This window comes from Oreochromis niloticus, linkage group LG8, assembly GCF_001858045.2.
Source record: "Oreochromis niloticus isolate F11D_XX linkage group LG8, O_niloticus_UMD_NMBU, whole genome shotgun sequence".
In the NCBI taxonomy this organism is placed as follows: Eukaryota; Metazoa; Chordata; class Actinopteri; order Cichliformes; family Cichlidae; genus Oreochromis; species Oreochromis niloticus.
In genome coordinates, this window is record NC_031973.2 from 20,004,789 (window position 1) to 20,024,146 (window position 19,358).

At 41.7% G+C, this 19,358-nt stretch overlaps 1 protein-coding gene across 4 annotated transcripts in view; it reads left to right on the forward strand.

Annotated features, from left to right (window-relative positions):
• mpp2b (MAGUK p55 scaffold protein 2b) overlaps window positions 1-19,358 on the forward strand; it is a 45,252-nt gene that overhangs the window by 24,035 nt on the left and 1,859 nt on the right. For all 4 annotated transcript variants that reach the window (XM_013274090.3, XM_025909850.1, XM_013274082.2 and 1 more), the window contains exons 3-12: window positions 5,132-5,232; window positions 11,598-11,750; window positions 11,999-12,154; window positions 12,831-13,058; window positions 15,903-16,034; window positions 16,125-16,227; window positions 17,231-17,299; window positions 17,399-17,560; window positions 17,701-17,903; window positions 18,214-18,342. In XM_013274090.3, the coding sequence (XP_013129544.1) occupies window positions 5,132-5,232; window positions 11,598-11,750; window positions 11,999-12,154; window positions 12,831-13,058; window positions 15,903-16,034; window positions 16,125-16,227; window positions 17,231-17,299; window positions 17,399-17,560; window positions 17,701-17,903; window positions 18,214-18,342 (1,436 nt within the window). The remainder of the gene's footprint in view (window positions 1-5,131; window positions 5,233-11,597; window positions 11,751-11,998; window positions 12,155-12,830; window positions 13,059-15,902; window positions 16,035-16,124; window positions 16,228-17,230; window positions 17,300-17,398; window positions 17,561-17,700; window positions 17,904-18,213; window positions 18,343-19,358) is intronic.

A 19,358-nucleotide genomic window follows, 5' to 3' on the forward strand; every position in this document is an offset into this window, starting at 1 on the left:
ATCTGGCTCTGCATTCTAAAACACATTGTGTATCTCAGGCGTATTAAGCAGACCAGACTGTTTTTACAGCTAGAAACAACTGGGAGTAAAGAGTCAGCTGCACACTGTACTCCTCTGTGAGTACTGTAATACCCCGTGAGGATTCCACATAGAGAAACAACAACACATCTGCATCTCCCACATATTTTCCTTCCTTTTTTTTTTCCACCCTCCCGTAGTTCCTCTGTGTATCCTCTCCCTTTTTCCCTAACTGCTGCTCCATAGCAACAGAATAACCTTCACTGAGAGGTCCTTGCACCCTGCTGTGCTCCAAACGCAAACAATAACAGCCCAGATTGTTTGGCTGCGTCCGTGACATTGGGTTTAATTGTAACTCTCCTTGGAGGTGAGCAGGCGCCTGGATGAGACTTTAACAGACAAAAGCACCTTTAATTTAGTTTCCTTTAATTACACGTCCCTTGCTGTACCAAAGGCAGGCAAGCGGTTATCTTGGTAATCTTTGTTGAGAGGCGGACGCAGGGAGCCACCACAGCACGTTATAATTTTCAAATTTTTGGCTGCCAACTACTGTAGATTGGGTTTTCATCTAAAACTATATTAAAAATCGGACATCACTCCGTTTTAACTTCCTTGAAATGTTCAGGTTTTCCCATGATATTCTGCTTCTTCGGGAGTTTACCCATAAATCCAGCAAATGTAAAATAGTGAAATGCTCCAAAGAGAAAATCTGCTCAAGTGTGAAACTTTTTTTTCCTGGAAGAGTAGGTTGAGTAGAGGGCATAATGTGCTTGTAGCTGGTTAAGTCTGTCGGCACACCTGAGTCCCCCTTTGTGCTTTTAAGCCCTCACCTGCTAAATGAAAGCTCTGTAATGGTATCAAGTTACAGTGTGTGGTAGAGGCAATTTGGATTCACCGAAGCGAAAAATAACTTTCGCCTGAGTTCTCACCTGTAAAGGCTCCCAGAACGGACAAAAAAAAAAAAGGCACGGAGCATATTAATACGCAAATGTCTACACGCAACTTCAATCTGAAATGAGTCGTGAGGAGAAGAGAGATACATTCAGTAATACGCTGCAGCTCTATGGCAGGTTTATGCAAGGCAGGACTGCTGTGACAGTGGTGGTATACAAGATGAAACATTCCACCTGAATGCTAAAGAGGAAGTTATTTGAAAGAGAAGCTTGCAGCATAAAAAGAAGCCAATGAATACTTTATCTTAAGCTGAGCACAGACTAAACGACTGTCAGGCCTGTTGTGAATGCAATTTGGACTCGTTGACGGATTGAGTGTCTAATTTGTGTGGGTTTTTTGTTTCTACCACAGATGTAACCGGAGCTTTTATTTACCTCAGCTGCAGAAAGCATCAAGGCCTTCATTTGAAGGGGGCTTTTATTAAAGACTTTAATTTATAATTCCTTCTGTTTGAGCCTCATATGTACGACTTCTCATATTGATGTGGTTCCATTTCCCTGTTAATAGTACAGCACTGCACTGTTAACACAAAACAAACTCCCACCAGGTCCTGTGGTCATTTAGCATTACAGTGAACATTTATTAACAAGGACTTTATTGTGAGATATCTGCTGGATCTCGTATTGTTTCAGTAGACTTGTTGGGTCGTGCACCAAGCTGTTACCCAGTGACTACAGTGACAACACTACTAACTACATTGTTATAGCACTATAATTTATTATACGAACACTGTTAATATCACTTAGAGGAAAGGGGGAAAAGAAAAAACTAGAGTCAAACATTTATAGCTAGAAGCAGATTTTGCAGTTCATTCAAGAAAAATTGCCGTGCTTTGAACATGTGTTCTGTACATAAGAGGAGCACTGAGAGCTTTTTGAAGACCTGTGAAGAAAATCGCATAAAACACAAAGGAACACAAATTGAAAACGGATAAAACAACATAAAAGCCACTGTGATTTTAAAAAATATGGATTTCACCACATGGGTGGCTGATTCTTCTGGGTGGGTGAAGTTTATCTCTGTGGACACGCCTCTGTGGCCAGACCTCTGTGATATTTGCTTTGATGCACACCACTAAAAATAGGGGAAGCAGTGCTTATTACATTGTAGTGCTTATTATACTGCATTATGTGCATAAACTTGGACAGAGAAGAAAGGCAACGGTACCCAAAGAGGACAAGTTGGATTTTTAATAATTTCTCTGAATAATAGACGTATTCCAGTAATACTCAGCAGTGTGATTATTAAACATTGGCCCTTTTCACACCTTCTGGTGGTTCCTTTGTGCCTAAATGTGAGTCAAAACCATTTCCAGTTTGTGATATTTTTTGTGACTTTGTGTAAAATCTTTGACATGCTTTGGAAAAGCAGGTGCCTGTTTTATCAGGATGGTTAGAGTGGCTGATGTGTAAGTGTATTAAAACAACCAGTGACAAGTTGGATGAGAGAAAAGGAGATAAGAAAAGATGGAAGTGAAACATGTGACTAAAAGAAATAAAAATCCTCACACGTGTCTGGGCGCAGCAGAGATGAACTAAGATTGGGGAAAGGGCCGATGTGACAGCAACAATTGCGTACAGTTGCAGTGATTAAAGAGAATTATGCAGGACCTGTAAACCAGGCCTGCTGGTCTGATATTCTCTGCCAGACACAAACTTGGCAACTCTCCTGCTGGAGCAGAGCTGGTGTTAGAGGGAAAAAAGGGAAGAGAAAAAAGACTCCACTGCGGAAGACTTGTGAAATTATTAATTTAATTTACTCTTGAAATTGTTGGGCAAGAGGACGGATGGAGTGTGTAATCTTTGAGGTGGTCTTCCGTTGTCTGCTTTTCTTCCTTTCTACCTTTTATTTCTCGCTATAGGCAGAGACAAGAACAGCTTGCTCTCTCTGTGTTTGTTAGTATTTCATGTGTGCATTTAATAATACTTCCTAACAGAAGTAGACCAAAAATAGCTTTGTGGCTTCTCTCTAAATATCTAGAATCTGTCACTGTTAAGCCATTTGCCAGTTTTATTTGGAAAAATATGGAACTAAGTTGAATGAATTGGCGAACATGCTGAGCTTCACTTCACTAAAATGAAACTAGGACACCTACATTTTTATGGTTAATGATCAATAAAAAGTGTGCAGTGAAGCCAGAAACAGAAACATGTAGAGAACCAAGCATTGAAGCATTAAAAATTAAATTAAATAGCGTTAAGTAAGTTAATAAAATTATTTAAGACTCTTGTTATTGTGTAATGTCAATGGAGCAGCTTCATGCATTGTTATCAGGCTTTCAGGGGGACAACAAAAATGTGAATTTTTCTATTATGTGATATTTCCTGGCTCACTGATAAATGTATTTACTGTTTTATGTTGGTTGATCTTTTATTATACGTGTTTGTGTCGTAGCTCTTTTTGTTCTCACAGCTCAGAAGGTGGAAAATCAAAGTGCATTTTATTTTGGGACAGATTTAATGCGGTGCTCATGTCTGCAGAGTTCTGTTATATGGTGTGGCATATATTGTAAAATTATACATTCAACAAAGAATAAATCAATGCGTTTTATGCCAATTAATTGCATTGTCGCTGCTGTTGTTAACAACAAAATGCATTGAGCCAAATGTACTTTTTATGAGCTCTTGTTTTAGATTTAGCGCTCTCATTATTTTACTTGTTTGTTTATTTTTAGCCTGATCATTCGATTGGTGGAGCTATTATATCAGCTGATGTTAACTATGGGAGATATATCAGTATCTGCATTCATAACAGCCAGTAAATGAAAGTTAAAAACATGAAGAAACACCCTTCAATCATGTAATTACTGTTGAGGTGGCATTGTTTATCCACTAGAGGGCACTCTGCAACTTCCCTGTTAATGACAGGCATTTGAAATGCCGCAAACACAACTGTCAGCTGGTCCTAGCAGATCATCCGCAACTTATTGTGACAATAAAACAAGATTTCTTTTAAGCTGCATTGCCCTATTATCTTAGTAGCACATACATAACAAATGTTAGGGATCTGTTAAATGTGTCTGGAAGAAAAACATAGTGACTGATAAGTTGAATTTTTAAATAACCAGTCTTAAAAATCCTGTATTAGTTGGGCTCTGTTTTTTTAATTCAACAGAGTAAGAATACACTCAGTCTTCTACCTTTTTCAGGAAACTGGGAAGCAGAGTTTTAACACAAAAGGAAACGGCCGCTCTGTTATTTGATCATACTTTATATGAGCCTTTGAGGTGGTGAGAGCTTTGAAGTCAGCCATGTTGGATATGTGCTGGGCCACTGCTCTGCCAGTATCTCGAACATTAAGAACCAGTGTTGAGTTGACACAAAGGCCTTAGTGTCTGTTTACCAACTTAGACCATTTCTGTTCCCTGTTAGTGGAAATACCCACTCTTCTGGCAGCCATGTCTGCTGTGATTAATGCTTCCCGGTAGGAGTCAGAGTGTAAGTCGAAAGCAATGCTTTAAGGATAGACTGAACCTTCTCTGACCGCCATCGAATTGTTGATGTCTCATTGCAGCTGCTGATTGATTGGTTGGGGTTTAGCAGTCTGAGTTTACATCACAGAGAGAGAGGAGCATGAATGCATTCATGGGTTTCTCACTGAGGCTTCTCCACGAGCCAGAAAGTTCATTTCAAAACGTGACCGCTGACTTGTGGCTTATTAAAATCTATTCTTATCCAAGTTGTAAAACAGGGTTCTGATGGAAAAAAAAATGTTTATTCTCTGAGCAACTTCAGCAGCTGTGTTGTTGTATAGCTGGAGTGAGTTAGTGTGTGAATGTGTGTGTGTGTGTGTGTGTGCGAACTTGTGCGTAGGAGAGAGGGAAGGAGGAAGTTGGGAGTTGTGGGAGAAAGATACTGCCACTTGTGACAGACTTCAGAGCAGAGTGACTGACAGAGGTGAAATTGCTTGGGAAAGGATGTGAGGCTGCTCCTCCTTCCCCTCCTCCCTCCTCCCTCCTGCTCACTTTCCCTCCAGACTTCTTTCACTCGCGAATAAAGTATGAGCTACTGTATATGTGCTCTCTTTGTCTTTGAGGTGAGCTGTTCAGTCTGTTTCCCATGGGTAGCAGTGGAAGGTAGCACAGTAGTAGAGTGAGATAAACTCTGTTTTCTTTTTTTTGTGTTTTCTCTCTTTTTCCTTTTTTTTGATGTTTGTATAGCCATGCATCAGGCCCTGGACACACTGAGTGACAGCACAAGTTCCACAACTGCCAATGACCTGGACCTCATCTTCCTCAAAGGCATCATGGAGAGCCCAGTGGTGAGAATGACTTCAATAAATTAATACATAAATAAATAAATGTGTGAAATGTGTGTGTGGCGTGGATGTGGTCTGCGGCTCCGCTGCAGAGGAGTTGTGGGGCAGTGGGTTCGTGATGAAACTCTTAGCTCAGAACAGGTGATAAGAATTAATGGTCAAGTGGCGCGCCCTGACACAGCACTGACCTACCTGCGTTTTGTGTTGATCATAGATAGGCTTTATCGAGTGAGTCGTGACACTTGCACGGAAGATGAACACACCCAGTTGTTGGTGCCTAAAAGCCGCTGGGAAGTGGTTTTCCACTACCATTACCATTGTGCCCATTACCATTAATGGAGGTCCCGTATGACCACATTGGCATGGACCTCATCGGGGCATTTCACTGGTGGATATCACTTTGTATTAGTTCTGGTGGATTATGCAGCGTGGTATCCCGAATGCTGCTGCAGACCATTTATGCAAACAGTGTGGTGCAGGTGCTGCTTCAGGTCATCTCTCGAGTCAGCATCCTGAAAAGATACTGACTGACCAGGGCACATTGTTCATGTCTCGAAAGTAAAAGAACTGTATGAATTACTGGGCATTAAATCTGTTCGGACTGGCGTCTACCACCCTCAGACTGACGGGCTGGTGAAGCGGCTGAATAAGACTTTAAAATCCATGATTCGTAAGTTCATTCATGGGGATGAAGTTGAGATCGCTGGTTAAACCCTCTGTTGTTTGCAGTGCTGGAGGTACTCCAGGCCTCCACGGGATTTTCTTCCTTTGAGTTGTCGTTCAGCAGGAAGCTGCTCGCCAAGTGGCAAGGACCCTTTGTGGTCACGAGTGGGGGATGGTGTAGGACAGGGGAGGAGCCACACAAATATATGACCTCAACATCCCCTCTTTGTTGCTTAGCAATATTATTAGCATGTTTTGTTTTTTAATTTTACATCTTCTCTCAGTGGTTTGAAGTGCTTGAAGTTTAATTCAGAAAGCTAGAATAAACATTAATATTTTGAGGAATTTGCCCCCCTTACTGGAGACAAATGAGAACAAGATGCTGGCCATTAAACTTGGCTTGCCTCATAAACACTCCCATTAATAGAGATTGGGAGAGCCAGCTGAGCATGCTCAGCAGGGACAGGAACCAATTTTGTTGATGTTGTGCAAACTTAAACCCAGCTAACACACACCTCTGGCTCATGTCACTGCTGTTGGCACAGGTGGAGCTTGTTTCTAGGCGTTTCATTGTTGCAGCAGGTTGAATGGATTCCAGATAATATGCAAAAATACACAGAAAGGTTAAATGTGTCTCTGCACATAACAAAAAATAACAGATAAACATATATTTCTTTTTATAGAAGTATTAGCATTCCTATTCTTTCAAACCTGTCAGTCATTTTAACAGCACACATGAAGGGAACACCCCACTTATTCTTGACTTGTCTGAAACTTGACAAGTGCAGATGGCAGTAGCAACTCCAATGATCACTAAAGACATGAAGTAGATTAGATTAGACATAGATTTAAAATTTATTTATTTATTCAAAAAGCTGTGCTCAAAGAGATGAGACATGTTCCTTATAACTCTCTTTATATTTACTGCATTGAAAATGACTCACTTGCACCTTTTAGGGCAGGGATACCTCAGTAGGTAAAGCGGTTGCCCCATGATCGGAAGGTCGGGGGTTCGAATCCCGTGAACGGCTACCCTGAGTTACCCCTGAGCAAGGTACCGTCCCCACACACTGCTCCCCGCGCGCCGCACTGGTGGCTGCCCACAGCTTCACTGAGTGAATGGGTTCAATGCAGAGAAGAATTTCCCCACAGGGATCAATAAAGTATACATTATCATTATTTTTCATAGGTTTGACAAGTTCTCTGTGCATTATATTGCCTGTGTGGTTTTCACACAGAATGTTTTGATGCCTTCTTCTTTCACTGTGAAATGTGACAAAAATATGACTGTGGAATTGATTGTATCCAGCCTTGGTTTGAGCTGCTGCTCTGTGAGGTACTAAACAACCTGCTAGACTTAACATAAAGGATGCACTCATCAGTTTGTAATGAGACTTCCAAAATCTAAAATGTAAAAGGCGATTAGTGTGTCCCATGCAATGACAAAGGAGACTATGTAGAATTGAACCTTACACCTTGTGATACTCGCTGCTAAAGTATTACAGCAAAGAAGAAAGAAGGATGAAAAAGGCTGCCATGCCACTGAAACATCTTTGATTTATTCTACATGAACTCTTCTTTTTTTGTCATCAGTGAAAATAAACATGTTCAGTTTATACAGATTGCGCTTGGATTAAAGATCGTCCTGGATGGAGAGAAAATCAGTGTAGTCGTGCCTACAACATCATCCTTTTGTCCAAGAAAATTCAGACATGGCTGGCAGTCTTTTTTTTTTTTTTCTGTCTAGACTGGTAAAATATTTACTGTATCAATAATAGAGCAGGTGGCATCAACAATTCAGTAAGTGAATATTTTTCCATAGGCCTGATTTTAGTGACAGTCAGCTGTTTCTCTACGACGCCTTAGTGTGGATCCTTTCATTTCTTCAATCATCACGATGTATACTGCACATGGGCTGCATGGCTGAATAACCAAGCTGATTTCTCAAAAACTACAAAGTAGTACACTCCATGCACATGATGAGAGATGCAGTTTCTTAGCTGTCCTCATGTAAACCAGCCCTAGGTCATTCTTATTCAAATGGAGGTACAGCTTTTTGAAGTGAAGGGAGAAGAGTGGAAGAGCTGAGCGGTGCCAGACAGTTTTTTTTCACAGTTTCATCTCACTACGTCTTCCCCTCCCACTTCTTGCCAAGAGCAGAATTTTTCTCATGCCTTTTTAAAAACATGGACTTTTTTTTTTCCAAGCAACAGGAGGATAAGGAAAAAGTCCCCCGCTGTGCACTGCAAAGACATGCGAGGAAAAGTATATATGTAATTTAAAGTATAGACAGAGAGTAAATTTTTCCCTTATATATTTGTGCTGCTAAGAGTAAAGTTGAAGTTTCTCTGTCCAGGGAGATGCTCTGGACTCTGGGCTGCTCCTCAGACTTGGACAGATCCTGAGGTAAAACGCTGTCCAGTATCATAGTACCAGTTAGTACTCCTGAAGGATTCCTGTTTATAAAATGTAGACATGGACTCTTCACAAGGAACAGCAGGGTGGACTGCATCAGAAGTCTAAAATACTGCTTCAAACAGACCTCCTTCTGCTTCCTTGCATCCTTACTCTCTCTGTGTCCCTTTCTGTTGCTTCGTTTTTGGTACGCTTTGAGGCATGTTTGTGTGTGTGAGCAGAGCATGACACTGCTATTTGTGCTGAGTGTCTTAGAGACATACAGTCCCAGTGTATTGACGAGCATTCTCATAAAAGATTCATCTGATGCAAGCTGTGAGTCTTGGTGAAGGATTTAAGAAGGATTTCCTGGATGATGGTTTCCCTTTGACTCGTGGTGGATCTATAAACACTTAACGAGCTTTTGCTTGATGTGCTGAGAGACCAAGAAAATACTAACAGAAACACGGGCGACAGAGCGAGTGTTCATGTGTGCACGCTTATGGCACGGTGGCTGCAGTTATGCTAATTGCACAGAACAATGCAATCAGCACAACCCACAGTTCTATAAAGAATCAGAATCGTGATTAGAGGACATTTAGCAGATATTGACGAGAGGAGCTGAAGCTCGAATATTCAGTTGCAGCGCTTCATTATTATCAGTTTTGTGGTACTGACTCAGCACCTGGCTCTCTATCTAACAGAGTAGTCGGAACTATTAAGGCAGTTAGGGCAACTAAATGAGCCGACGCTTGCTTTGAGACTTTCAGCTTTGTACCCCGTGCTATTTAATCTAATTTCTAAGCCGTCACATGCCGCCTGTTCAGACTGTTAATGAGACTCCGGTGTCTTTGTAAAACAGTGCCACGTGGCTCTGAAATAATGAACCTTGGTACTACTTACAATGGCTTCTGACTAAAGTAAACGGACCAAACAGTACTATAGCATGGGATTATTTTAAAAGAAAGTCCTCATGTCTCAAAAACCTGGGATTCAGTTTATGTTTGTTTCTATAGCTGACATAGAGGTCCTGTTGAATTACAGCTGATATCTTAGGCAAAGGCAAGGAAATCATCTCATGCAGCTTGTAAAATGGCAAAAATGAGAGAGAATTTTTTACAGACTAATATAATTGTAACACTGCTGTGCCAGCTTTGTTAACTGGTTGTCTTGAGAGCACCAGTGCTCATTAGCCTTGATTGCTGAAAAGCCTAGATAAAGAGTTGTACTACTGGTTACTAGGGGCGGGAGAAAATGTGGATACTTATCAGAGTATCGGTACACTTCAGCCAGATACGAATATTTTTATTTAAACATGAGCTTGCTCTTAACGGATTCTTCGTCCGTCCATCCATCCATCCATCCATCCATCCATCCATCCATCCATCCATCCATCCATCCATTCAGGATTAACACAGATGGTCAATTTAGAAATATTTGACTTAGAGTCATAAGGGTCCTGACTTACTATGGTGGTGCTTATTAAATGTATGAAGGTCAAATAAAGGGACGCTAACTCACTTGCAGTTGAAGAAAAAGAAGAAACTCATTTCCTCAGATTACTTTTTATACCCCTCAGCTATAAAAGGCTGGCAGGGTATTGTTGGCCACCGGCTGGGTGGGCAGGCAGCGTTGACACCCAAGTTTGTGAATGTGATACCTCGAGAACGAGGTGAAGTAGGAACTTTAAGTTATTAAGTTACTTAGTTATTATTTAGTTACTTTTTACAATAAGCAGTCTGTTACTTTAACCATGCCACAGCACTTTCTTCTTAGTTTTGACTTCTGTCCATGACTTCTAGGCATTCAGCTGAGCTAGTGGATATGGTTGCGTTAGCAGGCTTGTTAAGGTCAGTTAGTGAGGTGGCAGAGAGAACAGCGTTTACATGTGGCAGTATTTGCATCATTTTATGCCAGAGGGATAAGAAGGTGGCCCCCGAGGAGAGGAATGTTGCTGCTGTTGCTGCATCTCTGAAACTGCAGCGAATAGCTTTTGGGTCAGCTTGAGTTGTCACTCTGAGGGGAATTAATAGTCCTCCGTGCTGGGCATGTGATTGAGGAGGTGCTGCCAATGACAGTTCACTCTGCAAGTTAAGTCAGGATTTCCAGAAGTAGATGAATGGTAGGATGGACACTGTAACGCATGGGTAAGGTCATTGCAATGATTTTATGTGGAAGTTTTCTTACTTACTCTTTTCATTAGGTAATACTGTAATCTAAGAGATCGCTTTTTAATTGTACTGAATAGGAATGCCACTCATCACCAGAGAATAAATACATAATTACTACAGTTTTCAGAATAGATGTTTTTCTTCACTTACACAGATCTGTTTGGTTTTTTGTCAATCGCATTGTGTGTATACCAGTTATTCCTGCTTCTTCTCTCTGCTCATACTATGTTGTTCCTTAAGGTTAGAAAAGAGCTGCGTGCTTGCTAGAATGCCTGAAGATAAAACCTTGTATCCCTCTGTGTGTAGTACCGTGTAGTTAAGTACATAGATTTATGTGTTTGACTGAATATCTGTGGATCTGTTTGTGTGTTTACGTGTAAGTTTCTTGTCCCTCGGCATGGATCCTTCATCTCTTCCTCAGCAAACAAACATTTTAGCTGCCAGGGTAGTAGTCAGTCCCACCAGACAAATACTCTGTGGGATTGCCTAACAATGTGAATCTACAAGCACAGCACCGGTTAGTGTGCAGTTGCCAATAGTGTCACTGTAAATGATTGCATTTGATTTTTGAAAAACAGTCTGCATGTAATTAAGTTCTGTAGCAACTGAATGGTTTGCGGAGCATAGCGTGGTATACCATAGAGAGGTTTAACCCAGAGTCAAGAGTCACATGATAAGTTTGCTCACTCGGAGCCAGAGGTGTGGAGACCTTGTGTACGTCTATCTTTGGCAGCAGGGGAGCGGAAAGTGAAAAATGAATGTTCCCTGAAATATTGATGTCTCACATCATACCTTGAAAAACCTGCAGGGTACACGTTTTTGCTCAACTTGGTTCCTGTAGTTATTTATTTATTTTTATTTTATGAACACAGGCTGTGTGCTTGTCTCTGCAGGAGCTTGGATTGAGGTTACTTTGTTTTGTTTGTTATTGTGCTCTTTGCTACTTCTGCTTTGCTAAATTCGTTGTAACTTGACAAGCTACTTTGCTGCACTCATTAAAAATAAAATCAAGTAGGAGATTGTGTAGTTTTGCTCCATCAGTGGAAAATACACACAACGCATAATAGGAGAGACAGGTAATGGACTGGGATTGGAAGGATAGCCTGGAGTAACGTCTGTTTTATATTAATCGAATCCTAGGCTCATGAGCGATTTGAGGAACCCAAGCTTGAAGCTGTGCGTGAGAACAATGTGGAGCTGGTCCAGGACATCCTCAAGGAGCTGAGCCCGCTCGCGCAAAGAAGCCAGGCAGCTGATGAGCTTGTCCGCATCCTGAAGGAACCCCACTTCCAGGTCTGGAAAACACGACACATCCCTCATATCAAATTTTAATTTTAATAAACCAGCACTTGTCTAGCTTTTTAAGCTTCATGAAACATGATTTTCTTCTAAAATGGATTTCCCTTACTGGAGCTGCAGTACTTTGTTGCTCTGATGGCAGAGCCTTGCTGATGAGAGCAAGACCAGATAATTTTTTGCAGTTTATGTAATGTGTATTACGTCTTCATGTGTGATTACATCACCTGTCGGTATGTTCACAGTCCCTCCTGGAGACTCATGATTCTGTGGCATCCAAAAACTATGAGACTCCCCCACCGAGCCCCTGTTCATTCATGGACGCGGCCCTCAACAACCAGCCTGTTCCTCCAGATGCAGTCAGGATGGTCGGCATCCGTAAGGTGTCTGGTGAGCACCTGGTAAGTCTGCTCAGTAAAAAAAACCTGCAACGTGTAATCATTAAGGCTGGATTGAGCCTGACTATAAACTGTAAGCAGATAAAACACCCCAGAGAAGTGGAGGATTTATGCTTTGGGTGGAGCATATGCACTCAGTATAATGAGATTTTTCTCTACCATTGTTAAAAAGAGACAAAAGTCAGATTTATGTGGCATTGTAGCGCTAAATTGGTGTGATTTATGTCCACGGTGAGCAGGCAGATACAAATAAGTTGATGATAACTTTGCCAGATGCCCTATTGTCTCACTTTCTGCACACAAACTCTCTGCCATCTCTCTCGAATCAATCAATCATGGGTCAGAGGTGACGAGACATTAATGTAAGATAAAGAAGAAAAATAAGGTGCAATAATAGTGATTCAATGTTAAAGCAAGAAGCCTGAAATATATCTCTTTAAGCCTAAATGTCTTTCTAATGTAACAGTAGATATGTTTGCATCTATTGGCTTCCTAATTTCAGCTCAAGTGATTTTACCATTGGCTTCATCCCTCACAATTAACTTAAACACTCACCCCCACTCGTCTCTTAAACCACTTTACAGTGGAGGACATTGCCAGGCTGTCCCCCTGGGTCTCCTTCTCTAGTTAGCCCGCATGAAAAATAATTATTACACTGAGACTGTGTACGTGTGCGCAGGGAGTGACTTTTCGAGTAGAGAGCGGCGAGCTGGTGATTGCCAGGATCCTCCACGGTGGCATGATTGACCAGCAAGGTCTGCTTCATGTTGGCGACATCATCAAGGAGGTGAACGGCAAAGAGGTCGGCAACGACCCCAAAGTCCTCCAGGAGATGCTGAAGGAGGCAAGCGGCAGCGTTGTACTGAAGATCCTGCCCAGCTACCAGGAGCCGCACACACCTAGACAGGTCAGTCATTTTTAAAGGGTAAGGAGTGTTTACAAAGCAAACCCGATTCAGGCTTTGCTTCAAATCACGTTAAATCTGTGCGGTTAAAACTTGTTCTGCAAACTCTGCTGCATCATAGCTGTTGCTCTTTGATCTGACACACATGAAAGATCCCCAAAATACCTAAATGGCACAAACTGGAGCTGGAAATAAACATAAAAAGGACACTTTAATGGAACTTTCTGTGCTCGAAATGCTTTGATCTTCCACATTTAAGCTTCTGTTTTTGTTAAAGTAGAATACATTGTGGAATAAATATTGCATAAAAAGTTTAAATTGATTTAAAAGTATACAGTCATTTTCATCAGTAAGCACCACTTAATGTCCTGCCTGGCATCCACCCTGCTATCTATAACCTTGCATGCTGTGCCAGGAATCATTATGTAATACCATAATGGGACTTTTTAGATGACACTGGCTATTTAGCTTTAATATGTGCATTACAGCTTTGTCACTTATCCAAATGCAGAGCAGTTTTCCTGCACCCATGCATAATGGATCTGTAATTGAAATCATCATGAGGAAGCTAGAGAAAGATCTCACGGGCAGCTTATAACACAGAGGATCCCCTTCGCATGTTTGCCTTTTTTTTCATTATTTCGGATGCCACAGTTGATTGGCTATCAAATGTCTGCAGGAAATTGCTTGGTGTAGTGCTTAGTTATTAGTTGATGTCAGTGCTCTCCTCCGGTTATGCTAGCTGATGAGCATTAGTTTTCTAAAAATCAGACTCTGATCATACTGAAACCCGCTCACCAAGTTTAGTATTGAGGGGAAATTGAAAGGTTATCTTGCCTGTTAAATTTTTGCCTATAGGATGCAAGGATGAGACGATGTACACAACACTACTACTGAAGAGAAAAGGGGCAATGAATCTTGAGAAGCTGGGGTAAATAAATTCTTCACGTCTAACCAACATATACAAGAACATCGTTTATAAGAAAAGAATAAGGATTATTAGTATACATCACATTACATTAGCTTTTGCTAATAGGTGAAAAAAATCCAGCTTATATATAAGCTTATACTATAAAGATAGTTTGCAGTTAAACTGTTTTTGTATCCACCAGCTACAAAAAATGTATTTTTATAGTCCTTTAGTGTGAACAAAGCTGTGATTTTACAAAGCTTTACGATCGTCTAATTTATTGGTTCAGACATTCATGACAGAATAAACTTTAATATCTTTGGTTAAATTTTCCTCCTGAGGAAAAAGTTTTGTCATGAGGACAAAATTTTAAGACACCTGTTTCTGACTAAATTTGTGTGAAAAAATTTCTATTTCTTATTTCTGGGGTTTAATTGATCAAATACAAGCTATGCTTTGGCCTCAGTGCATGCATCAGGTTACTGTCACACTAAGACACGTTTCTCACTCTGATCTTCACACATGCACATTTGTAAAGGACCAATGGTATCACGATAGATAGCATGAACCAACATGGTGATGTCTGAAACACTCAACTCAGTGACTTCAGAGCCTATCTTTTATAGTGTCTGTGATTTAAACTCATTAGGGAAGTTTAATTGCAGGGGTGTGTTTTATTCCAAAACCACGATCTGTTTCTAAACATAACCTCATTAGTTTTGGTGTAAAAACCAGACCAGCAGCTGAACATGAAAGTAAACAAAACAGCAGGGAGTAAAAGCAAAGCAAAACAAACTCCCTGAAAGGGCTACGGCCAACAAATCACCATCCCTCCCTTATACACTCTAATGTGTCCAGGCACTGACTTCAAAAGACACCTTGTGCGTATCTTTACGATGGCAGCAGAACCTTACAGAACAGAAGTATTTCACACATTAGGATCATAGCACCCTGTAGCAAAAGGCAGCGTTCAATCTGGCAAAATTGCTGTAAGAGGGCCTTCATGTATAAGAGAAATCACCTCCTTTCCATTCAGCACCTCAGAAGAGTCTATCCTCAGGTATAGCTCTTTCATGGATTTCAAAAGATGCAGATTCCTTTGTAAGAATACATATCTCCGGTATACATTATGCTCTAAAGGCCTTCGCTTTGTTGAGGGTTTAGTTTTCCTTTTTTCTGTGAAAGCTGCCCTACTTAAATACTTAAGAGAAATCTGTCCGCGGGAGACATTAAAGAATGATTGGTTGTGCTCGCACAGTTAAGAGCTGTGTAGGTGGACGCACAGCGTATGTGCTGTCGATGCTACGATTAGAGTTGTACCCAAAAGTCTCAGCGTAATCCAGCTGTCTGTGTTCCAGGCCTGGAGCTTGGCTGTAACGCTGGCGACTAAACTCAACTGACAGCTTGCTTTGGCTAAAGGAGAATATGCGTTTGTCCGTCTGTCTGTCGTGTCCTTACAGAGGGAAGGACGCACGCACACAAAGGCAGTACAGTACAGGCTGGCAAAGCCCGTTTTATGTTCATGCATCAGTTCAGAAAAGAGACGACGTCAAGCGCAGGGGGGGAGGAGGGGATGGTTGCCATGGCTACAGATTTTGGCTCTCTCTTTATTTCTCTCTCCCTCTTTTTCTCCGTTTTTTTTTTTTTTTTTTTTTTTGTCTCAGTCTGTCTCTCAGACTCCTTGTCCTATCAGTGGGGGTTGGGATAGATGGTTTGGTTTATGAGCTGAATCCTGTAGCCTTGAGCTGTCGGGAGAGCGAGCTGGGAGATAGGGAAGGCTTTAAATGGGCAAGGGCTGTTTCATATTGATGGACAGTCGGTCATCCAGTCCATCTACAGCCGATCACGTGTACCACACAAGAAGCATCACGATTCTATATTGGGTGTAAAAGGTTTGACTGACATGTTCCCTCTCTCTAATGTAATTATTCATTCAGGCCTTTGTGAAGTGTCACTTTGATTACGACCCGTCTCATGATAACCTGATTCCGTGTAAGGAGGCGGGGCTTAGCTTCAACAGTGGAGACATTCTGCAGATCTTTAACCAGGAGGACCTCAACTGGTGGCAGGTTAGTACAGCCACATATGTGTATTTTAGCAACATAAGATGTTTCAATTTGTTAGCCGCTTCACTTTGCATGTGTGGTTCCCCTTCATAGGCCTGTCATATAGAAGGTGGCAGCGCAGGTCTAATTCCAAGCCAGCTCCTTGAGGAGAAGAGGAAGGCTTTTGTGAAGAGAGATCTGGAGCTCGCTACCACAGGTACACCTCTTAGCGGTATGCAGCAGAGCAGAGAAGCGCTTCTCATTATGCAGATTCGATACCGGCTCCTCGCTGCACAAACACCCCGGCAACAAAGCCAACATCTGTTCCTCTCCATATCATACAAGTGCTTCATCTGGCGCTGTTCGCTCATCCTCCTCTCACCTCTTCAGTCTGCTCCTCAGTCAGAAAGCGCTGAACTGGTAATGAGCATCGGAGTGACTCAGGTGGCCTGATCCAATCTGTTGGTTATTAAGCTGCAGGGTCTGACATTCAAGCGCTACCCCTCCTCGAGAAGAAGGCTTGATTGAGGAGCGGTGATAAGACAACCGTCCGTAAAACCTGATCAATAATGATCTCTCCTCTCATGAGACGTGGTGTGAAAAGAGGCCGTGTTTCTTTAGATTTGACTGCTCTGCTCTGCTCAGTGGCAACAAAACAGGTGGTGAGTCATAGCCAGCTGCATACCCTTCACTCGTAGAGGAGAGGAAGATGACAGTCCAACTGTACTGCCCTTGGAGCTCAGGAAGGACACAGCTGTCTATCAGCATATTTCCCACATATACCAGCAGAGAGAGAATGAAACATTCGGAATTGATACAATACTGTTTACCCACTGATCTATATAGTTGGGACACAGTATTTAATAATTAGAACTATAGCTCTTAAGAACAAAATCATAACTATTTTTTGTTCTGCTTTGACAAGTTGATTTCGTCATCGGGAGTACATGAGTACTCATGATTCCAAGTATTACTTTCCTTCTAGAAGATACTCCCTCCTATGTCAAATAATCTGCCACACTGAACAGACGGTCAGCAGATCGTGCAGTCACAGGTGTCCCTGGCAGCAGATTGGTTGTATACGACTAATTAGTATTGGCGCACAGTGCCATCTAGTGGTCTCTTTATAGCCCTCCAATGCTTTACATTTTCATCAGCTCTTGGATTGTTTTCAGGTATTTTGTTGGAGTTGTTGAAGGTTTGATCTGCCTCTGTCTTAGGTCCTCTTTGTGCAGGGGTGGTGGGTAAGAAGAAGAAAAAGATGATGTATTTGACCACCAAGAATGCAGGTAAATTTACATGAGCTTGGGGCAAAATGATCCCCTACCTTGTGATTTTTGTTTTGTCTTTTGTTGTCTCAGTTTGACTTATTATTACCTTCTATTTAGAATTTGATCGTCACGAGTTGCGGATCTACGAGGAGGTTGCCAAAGTCCCGCCCTTCAGGAGGAAGACTCTGGTTCTGATTGGAGCGCAGGGCGTCGGCCGTCGTAGCCTGAAGAACAAACTGCTGGTGTCAGATCCCCAACGCTATGGCACCACAATCCCCTGTGAGTAAAGCCATCCTCATCACACGACGCCATATTCACCAATAAAAGCACAAGCAGGCTTTTGTTGTAGCTGAAGTTGAACCTTTAGTGCAGATCAGTTTAAAAAAACCAAGATGTTTCTGTTTATTGCAATGACTCAGTCACCTCTAGAAAACCAAAGGTGGATGAGAGAGATGGTCAGATGTACTCCTTTATGAGCCGCAGCGAAATGGAATGTGACATCAAAAACGGGCGTTTCCTGGAGCACGGCGAGTATGACGGGAACCTGTACGGCACAAAGATCAGCTCCATACACGATGTGATAGAAACAGGAAAGATCTGCATCCTGGATGTTAACCCACAGGTAGAGGAAACAGTTTTACCTTCTTTATTTGGTTACACTGTAATTTCTCCAGGATAGAACAGCTTGTGGCTGCTGAGATGCTTTCAGTCTTTTCATCAATATTTATCCAAGAGGATCTCTTAATGATCTGCATCCACTCAGATAATTATTTTTACACATCTTATTAACTAAGTCAGAGGAAGACGCTGCAGGTGTTTTTTAATGAGTTCCTTAGCTTTTCTGTTGGATTTGTTTGAGTGTTTTTGCTCATTTGCGGCAAAGTGATGCAGTGATTGTAAAACATCTGTACTGTTTCTGCTTTTCTCTTAAGGCTATTAAAGTCCTGCGGACATCTGAATTCCTGCCCTACGTTGTGTTCATCGAAGCCCCAGACTTCGAGGTCCTCAAAGCTATGAATAGGTCGGCAATTGAGTCAGGAGTTGTCACAAAACAGTTAACAGTAAGTCTGTGCTTTCATTCGTTCTCTACCAAGATCATTAGAGGCGAACAGTAACAAATGAGATGTAGCTGCTGGCTCTATGGTTTGATGCGACCCCTGTGTTGCTGGAAACAGCTGATATCAGTTACTCTGGTGGAGCATTCAAGATTTGACAACATCTGAACCAAAATATAATGACAGCAACTTTCAGTGAAATGAGACCAAAACACGCCCACACAGTCCTGATAGAGCACATTAACAAAATTTAAGAATGGCAAGCATATGTAAAGTATAAAGTATATGAAGTACATGAAGTATACACCTTGAGGGAACTATTGTTGCGATTTTGTCAGAAGGTTTGCAGTGTCTTCCAGTGCAGTCTCAGGAGCATGGAGGAGATTCCAGGAAGCAGCCAGTTACTCTAGGAGAGCTCAACAGGGCTGCAGAAGGCCAACCCATCTATAGGAGCAGTATTTGCTACTTTGTGCAAGGAGGAATTTTTTGTGCAATGTAGAAATATATATATTTAAACTTGTAGGAAAAGTCTTTGCACATTTCCACCCCAAAACATGTTTTATTATTTATTTATTTAAGTTATTTCTGATTTAAACTGACTTTAAGGCTTTCTTTATGTGCTCCTTTGGTGCACTTGCTTCCACTGTTGCTGATATGTTTAAATTGCTCACCTGAAGTCCTGACAGGTTCTAAACATTTGAACGGTGTGTGCTGCAATTTCACTTTGGACCTATAATTTGTTCAGAAAGCAAGCATCACACTCTGTATCAAATGAGTCCTTCATGTTAACAGAGATCATATCTCTGGTGTACCCCAGACACCAAACCACAGTCTTCGATTGAGTGTCCGAGCCTGAAGGCAGGTTGCCTGAGGTCAGGAGAAACACACCAAGGACATTTGTCATTTTGTGCAAGCACATTTGTCCTCCAGGGTCAGGTCATCAGTGCAGAGGAAGTATCTGAAGCAGGACATGCAGCAGAAACTGTGGTTCACACTGTTCACACAGCAGGAATTTTCTTCAC